The 20,481-nt window shown below is 41.6% G+C and overlaps 1 protein-coding gene across 17 annotated transcripts in view; it reads right to left on the bottom strand.

Moving 5' to 3' along the window:
* The window catches only part of INPP4A (inositol polyphosphate-4-phosphatase type I A), a 198,048-nt gene that overhangs the window by 41,278 nt on the left and 136,289 nt on the right, over window positions 1-20,481 (bottom strand). For 13 of the 17 annotated variants that reach the window (XM_073352748.1, XM_073352666.1, XM_073352639.1 and 10 more), the window contains 8 exons: window positions 20,252-20,363; window positions 19,076-19,166; window positions 18,262-18,409; window positions 14,244-14,374; window positions 9,722-9,826; window positions 8,674-8,782; window positions 5,402-5,419; window positions 1,523-1,706 (listed from right to left, as the gene is read on the bottom strand). In XM_073352748.1, coding sequence (XP_073208849.1) covers window positions 1,523-1,706; window positions 5,402-5,419; window positions 8,674-8,782; window positions 9,722-9,826; window positions 14,244-14,374; window positions 18,262-18,409; window positions 19,076-19,166; window positions 20,252-20,363 — 898 coding nt within the window. The remainder of the gene's footprint in view (window positions 1-1,522; window positions 1,707-5,401; window positions 5,420-8,673; window positions 8,783-9,721; window positions 9,827-14,243; window positions 14,375-18,261; window positions 18,410-19,075; window positions 19,167-20,251; window positions 20,364-20,481) is intronic. The other 4 variants (XM_073352699.1, XM_073352727.1, XM_073352773.1 and 1 more) reach the window with 1 other exon arrangement.

The following is a 20,481-nucleotide window of genomic DNA, read 5'->3' as shown; positions in this document are numbered from 1 at the left end:
AACTATCAAATGCATTCTCTGTCAGAGTACTGCTTATTTATTAGCTATGCTTTCTTAGAACTCAGACTACTACAACAAAAGAGTTCTATAAAACTGCATTTGTTCTTGTCCTTGTGAAGAAGTTTCATTCTGATTGCCTGTTCAGTCCATTTTTATTGAGTGGAGTGTAGCCCAGTGGGCTAGTTTACCTCTATTATATTCACTGCTTTGCATTATATTCTGCTTTATTATATTCAGCAGTAATGCAAGGAACCTACAGGCTTGTATCCTGTAAGTCATTGGCTTCAGCAGTTAGCATGAGGCCTATGACCTTTGGCATAGATAAACGTAGGTAATTCATAAGTTCTGGAGAATTGGAAGTAGAGTGTAGGGGTGGAATCTTGTCCATAATGGACATCAGCCAACCACAGAACATAAGTGATACCAGCTTCTGGTCGGAACATCCGACCACAAGAGTGCCATGACAACCAATTGACACATATGATAATGGAGAGAAATCATAAATGCACTGACCTATAGAAGGACACCTTAACATTGGTAAGGGAAGGAAATACAAATAAGGAAGAGGGGAGAAACCCTTACTGAATATGCATTAGACATGGTAACATCAGCGTAACATATTATACAAGTGGCATCCCAAGGGCAGTTGGGGTAGAGCAATGTAGCCCTTGGGAGGGGCCAGAATGATGGCCACTGATGAAGGTGACGGTGACGAGGAAAATAATGGCTAACATTTCAGGTTGTTCTGCAAGGGATGGTGAGAGTATGGATGTTCAGATGTACTTTCTGTATTATTGCTATCTACCTTACTGAGTTAGAGTGTTTGACTTTGCTAAACATATTAATAAATTATTTACTTGTAAATATAAAAGAGAGTTCTTATAGTGTGAGTGTTGCACCTGTGCACATCGGGGTTCCCAACAATAAAATAATTTAAATAATACCGGCCCTGATCTTGGGACAAGAACCTGTCAACCCTCAAAGTGATAACTGGGGATTTTTATTCATAATCTACAGATCAGGCTACAGGAGTCAAGTATTAATTGAACAGCATCACTACAATTTGCCCCAAGTTCATGTCATTATTATACAAATGAAACGATAATGAATACTCCTTGTGGTGTTCCAGTTTCTTCAAGTTCCAGTTGCATGATATGAGCGCAACAAACCAATCAGTGATTATAGAGACATGAGTGTGAAAGTGAATTTAGGGTTTTCTGGACATGTGGTGGAGATGATACTTTAAACTTGGGGAAGGAAGTCAGTAGGTATCACTCTTCTTTCTCGGTCCTCACCACTCCATCCATAGGAGGTGGAGGCAAGAGTGAGTGGAAGAGAAGAGAAAACCTGAATAAAGGGTGGCAAATTCAGAAATTCCATCTGGATTTATCTTCCATTGGGGCTGGGTGGGGCCACAAAAGAGACCATTTTTGGATTTTTCAGGGAGCTCACAAAAAAAGGGGTGCTTCAGAACATGTCTCACTTCACTTTTATCAGTGATTTTGTTTTGTTGTTCTCGTACCTTATCTGCCAAAATGGCAAGTGATCTTTCAAGGCCATTAGCTGATCTATCCTTGGCAGCTCTCGAGAGCCTTTCGGCATAGTAACTGACTTGAGTTTTCAGGGTGTTGATTTGTGCAATAATTTCCTTTGCTCTAATAATGTCCTGTGGTATGTATATTATAGACTGGGAGCTTGTTGAAGTGCTGAAAAAGAAGAAACAATTTAAAGACAATCTATCAGAAGGTATAAACGCTCTAGTCACACTTCTTCATGCCGAAAAAGGAATTGCAGACAACAAAATTTACCTAAGCTAACAATTAACCGTGGAAGACCAATTGCGCAATTAAACAGCAGGAACACTTATACCTGAGCACCTCTGTATTTAATGAAAACGTTCAGATGCAAAATTACTAATGCTAAATGACTGTGCTCACAGACCACATACAGGAAGGACAATTTTCTGAAGAGAATGTGCATGACAAATTTTGTCAGCAGCGACAGAACCAGTTTCCTTAGGTTGCTTGCTCCACTCTCTTCCCAAAATGCAGACACTTTACACAGTTACACCTGATATCTCCTTGCCAGGTTAGGAATTTTAGCCTTGTCTGCACACAGCTATATCACTTTAACTACACCAGCAGAGTTAAAGCTGTACAACCCACCCTACTGTGGACACAGTTACATTGATATCATAGTACTTACACCAGTACAGCTTATTCCCAGATGAAAAGGAGAATAGACTACACCAGTAAAATGCATCTTTATATCAGTGTAACTGCATCCACATTAGGGTTGACCCATTATAACTATTTAGGGGGGAAAAACCACACCCTGAACTGAAATAGTTATACCAGTAGAAAGTCTCTAATCATGAAACTCGGGCTGTGGAGCTACAAAATTGCAGTGTAGACGTTCAGGCTCAGGCTGGAGCTTTGGGTCTAGGATTTCGTGGGGCTTCAGTCTGAGCCATACATCTCCACTGCAATTTTATAACCCTGCACTCAGAGTCAGCTGACGTACCAGCTGCATGGAACAGCATGCAGATGTTTTATTGCCTTTGTCTCTGCTCAGGGTGTGACAAGCGTGCTTTCCTATTCTGGATGAAGTGTCAAGTCAGAGATGCCTAAACTGGCACATGGTAATTTATTTCTCCTCCGCCTCACTTTTTCCTGTCATTAATTGCTTCATTGTAGCCATTAGACATAAAAGTACCTATTGTTAGTGTAAACGCCAGCTGTTGTTTGGTGGACAAAGCCATGCTTAGCATATCAGAGAGCCTAATTTCCCAGGTGCAATTGCCTCAAATCACTCTCTCTGAGTCTGAATTCTTTTGCTCTGGGGGAAGGGTGGGGGGAGTTAAGCCACTGATGGGGAACATATTTTAATTTTTATAAACTTTTGCAAGGAAACTTGAGGAATGTATATTCTATTTCTGGGGGAATTCTGCACCACTGCACATAATTAATGTGCCATACATATTTTAACGTTTTTTGTGTGCAGAAAATAGCTTCTGCCAGAAAATTGTTACAGTTCTGCCTTTTGCCCACCGGGGGGCGATGTGGTGATAGAACAAAACAGCCGCTCCCAGCCAGATACAGAAGAGAAAGCGCCTGCAGTGCCTTCTTCACAGTGCCTGTTGGGCCAGGGCAGGAGACAGGATATATGGGAAGGCAGACAGCCCGGGGCTGCTGGGGAGTCAGACAGGGACTTATAAGGGCTAGTTGGGGAGGACAGACTGCAGCAGGAACTGAATGGGAGTGCAGGTGCAAAGCCACATGGGGACAGGTGCAGGGCCACATGAGGGAAGGGGGATGGCTGAGTGGGGGCACAGAGACATATAAGGAGAGGGGGAGGGGTGAAGAGACACATGGGAGCAGAGGGGGCGTGCAGAGACATGTGTGGACAGGAGGAGGGGTGCAGGGACATGTGGAGATGGGGGAGTGGGTGTCTGAATTGGGGTGCAGGGACATGTGTGGACAGGAGATGCAGGGACACATGGGGATAGGCAGATGTGCCAGACTGAATGGGAGAGGCTAGGGGTCAGCCAGGGTCTACATGGAGGAAGTTCCCTAACAATCTCTTCCCCACCCCACCCCAAAAAACCTGTTCCATACTTTTCCCACCTGTACCCAACAACCCTCCAAGTTCACATCCAGGCTCCTTCCCAGCAATTACTTTCCTCTCTCTCAGCTCCTCCATTACCCCTGACTCCCCCAAGCCTTTGCACTACTTCTGAGGGGTATGGGAAATATGGTTCTGTATTGTAGTTTAAATGAATTATTACTCAGAGTTCTGAATTAATATGCCTAGTAAGGAATCTATTTGTCAAAAAACATTTCCTGAATCTTTTTTGTTGTCTGTATTGTTACAGACATACTTGCTGACAGGTATTTTGAAATAGATTACCAAAATAATCGAAACTGGTGTGATTATACTGTGTTATTTTGACAAATAAAAAATTTACAGTATTCTAAAATATAATACGCAGAATTTTTAATTTTTTGGTGCAGAATTCCCCTAGGAGTAATATTCACTTTTACAGAGTGCTCATGAGATAATGCAGGATCCTCTCATGGGGCACACTTAAAAAGCAATTGTCCTAGAATTCAATCTGAAGGCATTTTCATAGATAAATAGATTTTAAGGCCAGAATGGACCATTATGATTATCCAGTCTGACCTCCTTTAAAAGGGTAAGTATCATGTTTGAAGGATGTAAAGCAGATGTAACCCCTGAAACGGACATCATTCTATGTTCCTCTGGTCACACACACCTTTCTACAGGGAACAGAAGGACATTTGATCCCCTACACTCTATCCATACATGAAACAGAGCTCCTTTTTAAGTGCTTTTACTGCATACTGATTCAGCCTACTCCTTGGTGTCCAGTGTTATTGTTGACAATTCCTCTGATAAATTTCTTTCCACTATAGAATGGTTAACATGCAGAAAGATGAGTTATTTGGCAGGAAGGCCATGCAGCATGTTCAGATTAGACTCTTACTAAAAAATAAATACATTTCCCTGGGATGGTCAGAGGAAAGAAACTATTATGGCATGAAGTTCACACGTATTCATTTTCCAATCTGCAATCACTCTTTCAAATGAACAGCTGTCATTCTGCACAAGTAAGCTATATTATATGCTTAACAGATCCTTATCCTTAAATTTTTTTAAAAAAGAACACACAAGCTGCACGTCACTAGATGTGTAAAGTTATAAATAAACAATTTGCATTCTGTGGTGCTTTCAGAAGACATGCATAGTCTAATATGTGGACCTGATCCAAAACACACTGCAGACAATGAGAGAATCTTTCTATTGACTTCAATGGGCTACAGATCAGGCCACAAGAAGTATGGTCATAATAATCAGCAAATCAACTCCAAGTACTTTAAGGGGAAAAAACTGCACACGGGTTAGGAACATGTGTGTAAGTGTAGAGATAAATTTCAAATATATAAACCAGGCCCGTTATAACATTATAAAGGCTTAAAGTCATGTGTTATCTCATCCAGTAGAAGTGAAAGGTTCAAAAACTGTTTTCTGTAGCTGTCTCTCTTCCCCTCTGTTATCTATTTTTCTTTGGAAGTAACAGAGGAACAGATGAACACATTGTATTATTCTAATTTGCAAAGTCTCCTGACTTCATAAAAATCAGAGGCAGGTATGAAGTTAGCTGTTCATTACAAAATAAAAGTTGCAGTTGGAAGGACAAATTCATTCATATATCGTGTTCTACGAAGCAGCTACAGACATTTAAAGCACAATTAATGGTGTTATGATGCACAACATTAAAAAAATCTGCACACTTTAAAATACACCAATGTTTGCCCCATCCCAAAAGAAAAAAAATCAAAAACCTCTCTCTCCAAACTCTCAGAAACAGAAAACTCACCAACATTCCTCATAACTGCTAAAAAAACAAAACCAAAATAAAATTAGCAATTGTTTGCAAATACTGAAAGCAGAAAACAAAGCAAAGTAAGTTTGGGAAAACGTTTTAAATTGCTTAATATTTTCAAAAGGCATGTGCATACGATTAAACTTGTAAGCAAAATATACATATACTGCAGAATCACAGGAAAATGGGTTTTATTTGCTCTGGGTGCTATAAGTGTACAAGGAATACTCTTGCCAATAAGTGGAAAAAATAAAAGTCATCTGTACATAACACTGAAAATGAAAAAGATGGCACTAAATTCTAGTATACTATGGTTTGTATAGCAGCAAAGAAGTCCACACAAAACTGACTTCTAACTACTACTCGTTTTTTCTATCTATTAATAGTGGATTCTGTTCTCCCCTTTAGAGCACTTCATCCCTAAAAATGTTAATGAAAGCTGTATGTAAACAAGGAGAGATTAGACTCTCAATACATTTTATTTAGTTACCAAAACATGCTCTACAGATTTTAATATAACATGTGATAAGGCATCCAAATGATGGGATCTTGCTATTGACACTCTCTTGGCCTAATGACATTCAGAGATTCATACATTTTAAGGCCAGAAGGGACCATTATGAGTATCTAGCCGTATCTCCTATATAATACAGTCCAAATAGAACTAACACTCGCTACAGAAACTGACTCTGCCACTGCAGATTGACTACCCAGTCTTACACCTGAGATACAGTATTTTTTGCATTTACCGAAGTGTTACTGATTTCTTTTACTTTATTACAATATTTCTGGCTTCTTTCTCCAAAGATGAAACCCTGGTGCTTTTTTTAGGAACTATTTTATGGTTCTAATTTTATACATTAGGTTTAGGATGTGATGCCTGAATTACACATACAGGTCAAGCCCCTTTAAGTCAATGCAGTTTGGTTTTCCAAGTTCCAGGACATTTCATTTTTCATTCTGCTTGCAAGGCCCCAAACAATCAGAGTAAGAAATGCTCCAAGACAGTGATGTCTGGTTAAGCGGTGAGGATAAAATGCAATAAGCATACTTGATCTTCTATGCTTCTGATCAAATATATTTTAAGATTATCTTGGTAGGTACAGTATTTGTCCCTGCTCACTTTTATATGATTTGGAGATCGTCTCAAGCTTCATTACAAAAGTACTCTACATTAATATTGTAATAGGAGATACCCAATAGACTGAATAAGGAAACTTAGGTCCAACAGAGAAAGGGCCTGTAATTTGTGCTACCTTCAGGCAAACGATATTGCCGACAGGAAAGTTATTCTCCAGCATAGGATCAGAAGACCTGCAACTTTGTGAAGGCCCAGAAGAAAAATGCAGGATGGAAATGGAGGTTTTGAATAGATTTGATAGAAAAAAAGACATCAGTGGTTTAGGTGCTTAGATAAGTCAGTGATGAGGGCCCTGTAAGTAACTAAGTAGACGGATCTCCAATGCTTCTGAAGGCAGATTTTGGTATCAACAACAACAAAAAGTTCAGCCTAGCCTATTGGATTTACAATCTTTGCTAATACCATCCTGGAACATCCTGTATGTCAGACACACTTATAGGAGGCAGTTGTTAGTACTGGTCTCAATACTGTACCATTACATGTACTAGTCTGACTCTAAGGTTTCAACTGGCACTGCAAGTAGCCCTATCCATTACTAAAATTAGTGCCACTGATGGTACAAATCAGTAGCCTCCAAAAATACTGAATCAGATCATCCCCTCTCTCTGCGCCTTCCCACCAGCTCTGACTCCGAGGCAGGCTGCATTCCCAGCTTCTTGAAGCTGCACTACTAAAGTCTCCCCTTGGCTGCAGCTGCTCCTGTAGCCCCGAAAGGGGGGTTCTACAGTAAAGATAATGCAGCCCGGAGCTGAATTATCTTTCTCTTGTAAGTTCCTTGGGTATGTCTACATTGCAACTGGGAGTGCGCCTCCCAGCCTGGGTAGAAAAGCCACATGCTAGTTCTACTCAAGCTAGCAGGCTAAAAATAGAAGTGTGGACACTGCAGCACTGGCAATGGCAAGGTCTAGCTGCCCCATTCCCTGAGTCCTTTTATTCAGGTGGCTAGCCTGTGCCACTCTACGCTGCAACATCCACACCTCTATTTCTACAGTGCTAGCCCAAGTAGTCACCTGGGCTGCAAGAGCATGCTTCCTGCTGACGAGCAGAGATACCCCAGGAAGCCTGAAGGGAAACTGTGTCTCCCTTCCCCTTCAGCACACCTGGCCTTCTCAATTTCTGCCTCAGCCTGCAGTGTGAATGGCTAACCCCCAGAAAAGCCACGGTGAGATCCGAAGGTGATCTCACAGAGATTCACAGAGGTGAATGATTCCCTCCTGCAGGGTAGAAAGGGGGAGATCAATGTATAGTGGGTCCTTTCTAGGCATGCATCTAGGGGGCACATTCTGGCCTAATATTTTTACTTTAATATGGATGGAGAACAATTAGTAACTACACAGCAGCAAAAAACCTGGGGCAATATAGAGAAACCTGGAGCAACTGGGCCCATAACTAAATCCAAGCTGTTAATAAGAAACTTGCATTTGAGGAACTGCTGCTGCCTCTTAGGGAGAGTAGAACAAGTCAACTGATCTGTCTTTGCATAGAGTTCTGAAGCTCTAGGGGAAGGATCAGAGGTGGACGACTCCAGCGTAGAATGGGTGTCTAAGCATGTTGTGGTTTTAGGAAATTAGTAAGAGAAAGAGGCTAAGAAATTACTTTAGCCAACTTCTATCTGACTTCAGAAGGTAAATTAGAGTAATGCTAATCTCAGTTCTTCAGTTAACACCAGAGTCACAAATTAGGATATAGCCCAAGACAAAATTTACTTTGATTTGGAAAATGCTTCCCAGATGCGCTGAGGAAGCAAGCTAAAGGGAGTGGAAGTATCAAATGTAACATATTTAAAGAGATGCCAATGATATTTTCTACCTCCACAGCCAGACAGAACTTAAATTGAATTAAGCCCAATTCAACACTTAAATTGTTCAGTTTAGCTATTTTAACAACAGTCTTGTAATATTAAATATTCCACAAAAAGTAATTTGAAAAGGAACTATCAGTAAACAAAAAACAATGGAAAAACTGTTTTTCTCTTCCCCCTCTTTGAGAAAAGCATAGCATAATCTTCATAGTATTTGGCAGAACTTCCAAATGGAGGTGCAACAAAATCATGGAATGGGATGATTTTACAAAGCCTGGAGATTAAGAAAAGGCAGGTGATGCATTTTATAACTCTTCTACTTACTGTTTCTTTGCCTCTTCAAATTTATGCAGCTTTTTCCGTAGACCCCCTGATTTAAAGCCTTGACAGTGAGCTGCTGGTGCTCCTATGGTTACTATGTCATAATTCTGATCTGGATGGACAAAAAGTGCTTACAGATGAAAGTTCATCATATTTACTTTGGTTGAATCTGTGGAAATTCAAACTACTGAAATATTCAAATATTCCTGAAATATCTCAAATATTCCTGACAGAGACTGAAGTCTTCAGAACAATTTTGAGTGTTAAAAAGTTTGGAATTGCGTTAGTGGTGAGAAACTCCCATGTGCTACGAAGTAAAAGACCCTTGTTTGAAACTTGGACCCCTGTTTCTTGTTCTGGAAGACATTCTACAATATTCTACAAAGACAATATTCCCATGTCTGGAGATGAAGGAGGATTAACGTTGATACCTCAGCCTATCATCCCTCCTATCTGAAGGATACACAAGGCCGCTAGGGTCGACAGGCGGATGGGGCTGAACATTAAATGAAAGGAGAAAATTAGGTCTTTTACAAAGAAGCAAGCTCAACCTAAACAAGTTAATGGCTTTTTACACATTTAAAGTGCAGCCCCTCACAATTAAATTAAACTAAAAAAAAAATAACGGAGAGGGCCTCTGATGTCATGCCAACCAGAAAAGATCCTGGCAGCTCCTAAAACCAAAGGGGATCCAGCAGATTAATCCAGTAGATACAGCACAGGGATGAAAGGTGGGAGATTTGGGTTCTGTTTCCTAGCTCTGAGGCTGATGTGCCACGTGACCTTTGACAAGCTGATCTGCCCTTTGGTTTTGCCATCTATAAAACAGTGGTAATGATACTTACTTTACTTTACTAAAGTGCTTTGAGATCTAAGGATGGAAGCTGCTATTAAAATGTTAAATATTATTAGTACTGCACAGAAGCTACACTGGTTTGGGGGAAACTTAGCTCTGGATGGTGGAAACCCAAAAAAGAGAATAATGTGTATATATATACACACACATATACACACACACATATACACACACACACACACGAGAGAGAAGTACCTGATCCTCCATCATCCTGGACTCTCATTCTCTGTATGTGTAAATTTGTGGGCACGAATTCCAATTTTTTATCAGCTTTCAAGCTACTTGCTTTAAACGAAGGGCCTGAGAAATGTAACAGAAAAATATTTATTCTATATCTGCCCTATAAAACCATGACCAACTGCCAGTGTCAAAATACCAACAAATGGGGATTGGGGTTACTTTCAACACTGGTTGCACATTAGGTGGGAAGTAATACTGACAGAAAGTATGATTTGCTGACTAGCAGACTTTTAGTTGTAAGTATATTTGCAAGGCACATGCTGTTAGCTACAAGAGCCACTCACCCGCCTAAATGGCTGGGGGAACTGGATGGTGCCAGCTGCAAGGAAGGGAGATACCCACTGAGGGCACCAGGTAGGCTCCTCCCCTCTTGGAGTTTCTGGCACTCATTCGCCAGGTGGGGCCAAACTGTATGATCACAAAAGTGAAGGGGCAACATAGGCTTAATTTAAAATCCACTTTCAAGACCCTGTGACCAACCCTCTGGTACGAGAAGACTCCGTAACATTGGGGGGGGAAATGCCTATTAAAACACAAACCAATGCACAGTCAAATACATTAATTTTCATTGTATTTTGATGGAACATGGTCTCTCTGTACACAAGTGCTGGAAGAGCATACAACAATACAGTGCAAGAACCTGGAGAATGTATTCTTTTAAAAAAAATACTAAAAATCTTCTGATTGCAAGGGGTGAAGAAATCAGTCCCACCAGAAGAACATTTACGACAGCAATAAACAGACAAACAACTCTTCTAGTGCAGTCCATCTCACCAGCCTATGAGAATTTGTTTGTTAGGATTGCTATACTCACTTCCACTCCAATTTTGAGTAATTTATATATTGTATAGTATGGGAAAATACAACTAAACTGGAGGATGTTTACAGTTGAGGCATTCCAGGTCCCTGTACAATTATTGGATTACTTTATTTATTAGTAATAAATATTACTAGCTACTGGATCTGGTGGAGTCCAAATACTAATCTAAGAAGAATGAGTTGGAATTAGATATGCACTTAGGCCCTATAGCAGGGTGGTCACCTGCTCCCTGGTCTAGAAAGGGTTACAGCCAGCCCTGGGAGAGGGCTGGAGCTGTGGGTTAAAAGCTAGGCTGATTGGGGAAGAAGCCACAGCTGGGCCACGCCCCAATCAGACCTCAGCTGGCCCTGATAAAAGGGCTAGGAGCCAGGAGCTAGACACACACTCCCTCCAGCTTCAGAGGGAGAAGGACCTAGCTGCCTGGGAGCAGGCAACAGAGCAGGGCTGGGGAAAGGCGAGAGAAGCTGGGGAGCTCCTGCCTGGCAACTCCCCAGGCAGCAGGCCTGGTGCAAGGCCAAACCAGGTACTGGGGTTGCAGAGGCTGCAGCCCAGAGAGTAGACAAAGGCAACAGGTGCAAACTCCCCTTGGCTACTGATGAATGGCTTGTACACTGAAGTCTGCCCCAGTGAGTGGTGGCTAGATGCTGACTGGCAGTAGCCATAGACTGAGGCAAGGTAGGGATAGAGGGTTGGAGGTTCCCTGGGGGAGGGGGTACTGCCAGGGGGCAGCACCCAAGGTAAGGGACATGGGGGCCAGCCATATGCGAGACAGTGGCCTGGAGAGGGCGCCCTGGAGGCTGGAGAGCTAATTCCAGGACAACCAGTGGGAGGCATCGTGCCGGTGAGTCTCCGCCTTGCTACAGGCCCCAATTCAGGAAGCTTTAAACACATGCTTAAGTCCCTTGCAGAACTGGGGTCTAAATGACTAGCAAATTAAGTTTATGTTTTAGCACTGGACTATTATTTTCTCTTACTGTTGACGATCCCTGGAATCAATCCAGCAAAGCACCTGAGCACATACTTGACTTTAAGCATGGGAAAAGTCCCACTGACTTCACTAGAATGTTTATCATGTGCTTAAGTGCTTTGTTGGATCGAGGCCTTAAACAAAAAAGGTAAAGATACAACAGTGTCAAAGCTACAGGTGAATTTAATGTTTACCACAGACAATTGCTCTGTGGGTTCCAATGATCCATTATGCACAGACCAATACAAGTTCTGTGCTCAGTAATTAATATTGTAATATACTGTCACCTACACACGCCTGCCTTTCTAACTATCTGAGGTGGGATGCATGCTACAACGTTAGCATTGTGTACACTGAAACTTTGTTTTACTTTCCTGGGGTTTGGCTTTATTCTCATTGACTGGTCAGTGTCTTTTGAACTCGCGTATCACATGAAAATCACCCTTCCTCCCATTGGTCACTGCTGTTCTGTGCTTTCAGAGATAAATTCTTCCCCTCTGCAGGGAGGCCAGCACAAAGCCTACATACCACTTATAGCAAGTCCCACTTAACCCTTCAAAATAGAAGTTATGTGATGCCTAGACCTTTATGCTGGCCCTCTGTACAGAGCGGAATTTCACCACAAGTGAAGACACTATGTTAAAACAGCACCTTTGAACTATGAATGAACCCCATCCTTCTCAACGGTTGTCAACAGGAGTTATGGATGTAGAACAAGGGTATAATATGGCCTAACACGAATACATAATAGTAAGAGAAGTATAAAAGCAAACAAAATACACCCGATCATTTCCCCCATTCTGAATGAAAAACTGGACTAATATTATTTACCTATATAATATTAGGGTAAATAAAGTTACATCATTCCCCCATTTGTGCATAACTCAGTCGGTTATAAACTGCCTTATTTCCCATTTAGTTTTATTAAGATTTTGAAATAATTACACACATACACGCACACTCCTTAAAAAAGACGAAACACGGAAATCAAATAATTCCCATAATACTTTAGAGAGAGCTCAGTATAGGGGAAAAAAAACCCCACTGAGAATCTATCAAACAAAGATTTGGGGTTCTTGGAATAAAAACTAAAACCTAGATCATATAATAATATTACATTATTATATCTAAGATATTAAAAATTCTAAAATTATTATTAATATAAAGAGTCAGAATGTATTGGGGATTTCTGAAGACAGTTCATTACCTACAGAAAGTTAGCTCCTGTTTATTATTATTATTATTAAGCTGAATCCGCTCAGCAGAATTTATATGGTCAGTTTATATTATTCCTGAGGGAATTCTGTGCCAAAAAATTCTACACAATATTTTAAAATTCTGCACATTTATGAATAAATAAATGTAGAGGCTCCAAGCCGCTGGCTGCACAGAGGTGGGAAAACATCCTGCAGCCCTCCCCTACTGCCCAGGACACAGATTTGGCAGTGAGGCTGCCCCCAACACTGACACAGTGCAAGGGCTGAGCCTGCCTTCCTACACCTGATGTGCCTGGTGCAAAGGTGCAGGGCCCCAGGCTATTTCTGGGGTGGGCTCAGCCCAGCAGGATCCAAGTGTAGAGAGGTTTAGTGTGTGAGGATCCAGGCATGTGTACGAGGGTTGGGCGGAGGGGGGAGGGCATCGGGGTGTGGGTGGCTCAGTGGCCACTCTGGGTTTATGTGGGATCTGGATGCACAGGGGCTTGTTGGGGGGTTCCGGGTGCAGGGGCAAAGGGACTCTGCAGGGAGTCCAGGTGAAGGTGGTGGGGGCTCAGCAGGGTGGTGGTCCAGGTGCAAAGGTGGTCCAGGTGCAAGGTGGTCAAGGCGGTCCAGGTGCAAAGAGGTGGGGCTCCTTGGGGTGAGGGTTCAAGTGCAGGGGGTGGGGTGGGTGGAGTTTCCTGTAGCCAGGAGAGATTTCTGGGGCTGGTTCTGACCTGGCCCAGGCCCTGGCCACTCCCTGCAGGAGAAGAGTAAGTCTCGTCCTCCCCTGCGCCCAGTCCAGCTGGCACTAGCAGCTGTGCCCAGTGCATGGTAGGAGCCACCAGCCAGGGCATCCCCAGCCACCCCGCAGTGATGTACCTCCCCACCAGCTGCACCAGGAGCCTGAAACAATGTGCCCATGCTTCTGGGGAGGGAGGTGTGACCACTCTTGCGGCTTCCCTTTGCTTCCCCATTAGAAGTCATTTTTCTGCGGGGAAGCAAAGAACTCTGGGGGTGGGGACATGAATTCTGCATGCGCATAGAAGCGCAGAATTCCCCCAGAATATATTATAGCACTTATCATTAAGCATATAATAATTACTTATCATTAATTACATGAAATATAGAGGAGAGTAATGCTAATGGAAATCCACAGAAGAGAATGCAGGTGATAAAAATAATAAAATAACAAGAACAATTTAATGTAATTCATTTTTAAGGAAATTGCAGATTACTTTTTCTTTTCCAGACCTCACTCATTATCCCCTCTTTTGTATGTTAAGTTGCACAAATGACTATGATATTTATAAATTAGCTTCTTTGTACAATCACTATAAAACTTTATAATAGAGAGTACAAATATTTTGTCTGTTGATTTTTCCTAGCAAACCAAGAGTAAAACCACTTTTTTGGTTCTGAATCTTTGTTTTAAAAGGAAAGTAAGATGCATAACAAACATATTATCTATTATTACTGAAAATAAATCTTGCTGACCTTTGTATTGATGCAAGTCAGTTAGGTTTTCTTGATAAGTCAGTATAATTGTTTGGTACTGAGTAACTATTTGTCGACGAAGGCTCTCCCAACAGGGAGACAGCTCTCCCAGCTCTTCTAGTTCACAAACCCTACAAGAAGAAAGCAATATGTTTTCAACTCAGTTGTACACCTGAGCAAAAAGAAAAAATGCAAGTGATGTCACACAGCAGACTCCTCAGGCAATACATTCTGAATTCCATGAAAAGAGTTCCAGGCGCAAGGGAATGTTTCAAAATGTACCTCCCAATACACCAGAATGGGCAAAATTAAGGCGCCTACTTTCTTTCCCTCCATTTATCCAGCGTTTTCTATAAGGGATAGATCCCAAGTGGGCCCATATGTGGCCACATGGGGGTAAGCAAGAAGCCTTCCCTCTTCATGTGGCTGCAGAGTCTCTGTGCTCTGGGAAGAACAGGAACTGCTTGCTTCTGCTCCCCCTAGAAATAAGGAGAAGGGGGTGGGACACCATATCTATGCCCTGAATCCACCAGTGCACTGTGATGGGGAACAGCTCATAGCCTATTAGGCTGCTTCCCTGCCTTCCAGATCCTATATTTCCTCTTCCCTCCCCTCCCCATACAGAGAAGCAACTGTCTGCAGTTATCACCTCCCCTTTCTCTGTAGGGGGGGGGGGGGGGCGGGCGGTTGGAGAGGGAATATAGAATCTCAAAGGTGGGGAAGGAGCCTCATAGGCTATGAGCTGCAGACAGCTGCTTCCCTGCCTTTGAGATCCTATATACAGTACACACACACACACACACACAGAGATGCTCCTCCTGAGAGGCACTGTGAGACAGCGTACTGCTGCAGGTGTGGGGCAGATACAGATAAAAGAGAGTGCACAACAAGGTTTGGATACCAGTTGATTCTTAGAGATGCGGACCCAGAGCGCAGGGCTCTAGTCATCTTAAACACAAATTTGGGATAGTAGGAATCAGATCTAGCAGTGTCTTTTGTATGCTCTCTCAAGATCCATGATCCATAATTTTTACCAATTATCTGTGTATAACTTGAAAGTCCATTTATGGAATTGACAGAATAATTCTCTATTAGTTATATAGTATTTTAGCACATTATCAAAATTAAGCAAGTTTGTCCACCCCACAATAATCCAATGTGTTGACTGCCAACAGGCAACATATAGTATCTACCAATAATTCATAGATTTTGAGGCCAGAAGGAACCATCATGATCATCTAGTCAGATCCTTCTGCATAACAGGCCATATAATTTCATTCTGTGATTTCTGCAGCAAGCCCATGGTTTAAAGACTTCAAGTGAGGTGGAATCTATCACATCCTTTAGTTAGATGTACCATGGTGGCATGGACATACCATGGAGTGTAGTATAAATGTTAGGTAGACATATCCCCCTGGCTATATGCATCCTGTTACTCTTCACACAGAGCTGTTGTGCAGAAGAACTTTACATGAGTGGCACCATCAGCAGGCAGCTGACCCTCTGAGGGGGTCTCAGACACACATAGACAGAAGGGACCATTGTGATCACCTAATTTGACCTCCTACACATTGCAGGCCACAGAACCCCACCCACCCAGTACTGCAGTAGGTTCATAACCTGTGGATGAGTTGCTGAAGTCCTCAAATCATGATTTAAGGACTTCAAGTTACTAGAGAATCCACCATTTACTCTAGTTCAAACAAGCAAATGACCTGTGTCCCATGCTGCAGAGGAAAGAAAAAAAAAAACCCTCAAAACTGCTAGGGTCTCTGCCACTCTGACCTGGTGAACAATTCCTTCCCAACCCCCCTTCACAAGCAGCAATCAAGATCAAGCAATCAAGATCACCCAAGTACCTTTTAAGCTGTTATCTTAATGGTAGACAGGAGTGATTATACTGGCGTGCCACCTAAAGCTTCATAGTATTTCTCAAGGTTTCAGTACAGAGAGGAATACGTGGGTAGATCTAACGTATCCTGGGAGCATATACTATTAAAGTTTTCAACCCAGATTATAATACAGAAAATAAAATATACAATAAAAATATGCATAACTGAATTTTTTTGCAGAAAGCAAACCTACAGACAATAATTCATCTTAAAGAGAATTGTTTATTAATTTAACAATATAGAAGATACTGAATGAAAAGAAGAAAAAACTTCTATCATCTGATACTCTGCATACCTTAATGGAGAGTAAAGATATGTCAATGCCTTTCATCTAAGGGCCCATTTTTCTTAAATTACAGAAAGTCATTTTCACCTCTAAGCCATACTGTTCAGTATTTAAAAGCTTGTATTACTGGTATTTGTTATGAAATCAGAATTGGTCGGAACATTCATAGAACTTCATTACTCTACAGAAAGTACCCTTGACTGGTGACATTTTCTCGCTAATGCTCGAGTGAATTCCACTGACTAAAGTCTAATACCAAGGAGTAGCTTGTCCTGTTCATTCTAATTCTCTTCGGTTACATTTAGGTTCTTTAGCATGTCTATCTAAAGGGTCTACAGCGGGGTTCTCAACCTTTTTCTTTCTGAGGCCCCACCAACTTGCTATAAAAACTCCACGGCCCACCAGTGCCACAAATGGTTTTCTGCATATGAAAGCCAGGGCTGGCGTTAGGGGTTAGCAAGCAGAGCATGCCACGGGCACCCACAAAGCTAAACTGCTCAAGCTTTGGTGTCAGCCCCGGGGGCGGGGCTCAGGGCCCTGGGCTTAAGCCTCATGCGGTTGGGCTTTGACTTTCTGGCCTGGGCCCCAGTAAGTCTAATGCTGGCCCTGCCTGGCGACCCCCAATGGGGCCTTGGACCCCTGGTTGAAAACCACTGATCTAAAGGCCACTGAGCAGGGTCCAAGAATCTGGGTTCCAGCCTGAGCCTGAATAGCCCAAGACCCGCAAGGCCTGAGTCAGTGGGCACAAGCCAGCTGCAGGTGTCTAATTGCAGTGTAGACATACCCTTAGCCAGCAACATTCTTATTAATGTCATTTAGCCTGTGGCAGACAGCACATCGGCCAGGATAGATACATACATCCCTTTACTCTTTTCACACTACTTTGTGAAATTTTAATATCCTCAATAGCTATAAAAAGAGGTTGCTATTAATGTCCCCTGTTACAGGGCACAAAGAATGTTAGATGCCAACAACGTAGTAACTACTTACAGGCCCCACCCACACTCCTTGTGCACCTAAAGCCTCGTGGCCAGGTACCTGGAGGATGCACCATACAGTGCAGCAGTTGGATAGCCTCCACTGGCAGAGGTTTCACGGGAACCCCCTCAGAAGGTGGTAACAAGCCCTCAATCTATCTAGGTATTCATATCCCACTCCTCATTGCAGAATTCAAGTGCCTCAGGTACAGCTGTCCCAGCTGGCACGTATGAGTTAGGAACACCCACAGACCCATCATATTGTGCAGCCTTTTACCTTTCAGTTGGACTAAATAATGACTGCTGCACCAAAATACTAAAGATAGTTAAGAACACTTATTAAAAATTTACTTCAGTATTTAAAGATGCTTTTTATAGAACTGCACATCATTATTTGAATAATGCAATCTCCACAACCCCACCTCTGTTATCACTGTCCATTTATCCTGACCACACTGTAAGTTACTCTGTGGGCTAGACCTTCCTCTACATAGACACAGGTGAAAAATCAAGGGTTTAAGTCAATGAGTCAGCCCCTGACCTGTTGTAAAATGTCACAGCTCCATTTGACTTCCACAGAGCTCTGCCGATTTACACCTGCTGAGAATCTGGCCCAACAGAGTTAAAGCAGTGTAAGACACTCCAAAGTGAGAGAAGCATCAGGCCTGTGCAAGATACAGTTCATGGCCAATCTAGTGGTGACATGAAGGTATTGACTTTGTTAACAACAGGGCAGCGACCAAGTTGCTGCAGTCACTATTTCTGCTGCAGTCTCTTTGTCGTAACAATTTATTCTCTGCCAGCTCAGCAAAGGATGCACATCACTGCTGTATTACAACACATGTACATTTGTTCACCATTACCTGGCTGCATCTTCTTCAAGCAGAAGCTTCACAAACTGTCTGGGGACGTGCAGTGACAGTACACTCTCAGCCATCTGCTCTAAGATTCTCAGGTGGTTCCCATCAGTTGTGGGGAAACGATACATCCGACAAATGGCACCACCAAATACTAAAATATTAAAACCACATTATGTAAATGTGTGGTTTGAGTTCAGCATTGACAAAGTCTCCCTTAACCCATTACATTAAATTACACTGACTAGATTCAATATTGGCTGCTTGTAAAAATCCAATTTAAGTCATTTACCTATCTAGCTTTTTCAAACGCTATTTTTATAGGAGGGAGCTTTCCACACATAGTCAAAGAAAAAACCCCAAATCCAAAAGGTATTCCAAGTATTTTAAAGGAAAAAAGGAACAATTAATTTTTTGAAATTTCTTCACATATTGAATTTTTTCTCCCAATACACAAGTCTGTAGGAGAAGGAAGGACTGGCCCTGGTAGATGAATATAATGGCAAACAACATGCAAGATATTTTGCTTCATAAAGTATTGTTTGTACTACAAAGTGCTGTATATACTACAAAGTGCTGTAGTGCAGGTAACAAAATAAATTATTCTTATGGGTCTCAATTCAGCAACCAATCCCTATTCAACTTCAAACACACGCTTGAGTGCTTTGTTGAATGGGGGCTATGATGGAGGCAACAAGAGATTAGCTGTCACCGATATTGTAAACATGCTAAGTATAGTAAGAACTGTCAATACACATAGAGCAAAGATATTAATCTGATAGTAGGTGAGCTATCAATATCTGCCCAGTTAGCTGCTTACCGGATTTTAGTAACACATCTTTCCTTAATGAAGCATATTTAGATCTGATTCCTAAAGATTCTGTTAAACTTTCATCAACTGGCAGTACAGTCTAAAAGACACAAATAGTAAAGTCTGTACAATGTAAAACCTCAACACCAAAACTCAAGCTAAACTGGTGAGACTCAACATAAAGACATGAAGGTAATATTCAAAACAGGGAATGTTTAAAATACATATTCCAAACATTTATCATGGACAATAACTATCCTGACCTCAAACTGAAATACTAAAAACATCTATCAGATCTTCAGATAAGGGACCTAGTTTTTATTTGTACTACAAAGCACCTAGCACACTTCTGAGTGCTGTAAAAATGATGGGCCAGATCCTCAGCTGCTGTAAACTGGCATAGCTCTATAGTCTACATCAATTTACTGGCCCAATAAATGATGATGATAATCCACATTCTGAACACAATACAGGTATACAGATTATATGACTTCACATGTATTCACAATACAGAGTCTGAAGCATTAAACTTGTTCTCTAAGCAGGCAGGCAACTATAAATATCTGCTCTAGAGAACACAACTTGTTACTATCAGAAAAGATCCAGATTTCAGATAATAGTGTGGTCTGTTCTTTTAAACTATTTGATCGTATTTCTACTTCAAATCTGTCCTTCTTGAACTTCCATTTTCACGGACAGCTTCTAATAATCTAGTTTATGCATTTGCTTGGTACTGCCTTCAGATTCACAAATGGACATCACTGAATTTCTTGTAAAATCGGCTACTTCCCATAGGCATGCATCATGCACAGTAGGTAGTGGGTTTTTTTGTTTTGTTTTTTTAAAGGGTATACTGCAATACAAGCCAGTGTAATTAAGGGCACATAGAATAAGAATTACCACAGACAAGTTTCCATTCCATCATCTTCAAGAACTCACAGCATTACAAAAGACTGTATATCACAGCCTTTACCCGAAGTATTTCATCAACATTGAACTGTTTGTTACAGATTAACCAGCTAATATTTGTACAGTACATTGAAAATGTAAAGGACTGTAAGTGCTAAGTAGAATTAGTCAGTGATTGGGTAGAGGGAGAGACAATTTGCAGATTACAACATTACCTATAACATAGATACAGGATTACTGAAGACAATCTGAGGCTGATACAATGTTTACACTCACCCTCCCATTAATGGTGTCAGGAGACCTTGTTACAGGAGGCTTTTGGTCCGTTTTTTCTTCCATTTGCCATCCTATAACTGTGATGTTACCTACACGATCACTTTCAGCAGACCTGCAACAAAAAGTTTTTTTTTTTAGAGAGAGATCTGGTTGTCAATAGGAGACCAATTACTACTACGCACAACATACTGATCTGTGAACTTAATGAACTTCCTTTTGTCTCTTGTCCA

Source organism: Lepidochelys kempii, chromosome 1, assembly GCF_965140265.1.
Source record: "Lepidochelys kempii isolate rLepKem1 chromosome 1, rLepKem1.hap2, whole genome shotgun sequence".
In the NCBI taxonomy this organism is placed as follows: Eukaryota; Metazoa; Chordata; order Testudines; family Cheloniidae; genus Lepidochelys; species Lepidochelys kempii.
This window is presented reverse-complemented; position numbering and strand designations above follow the sequence as displayed.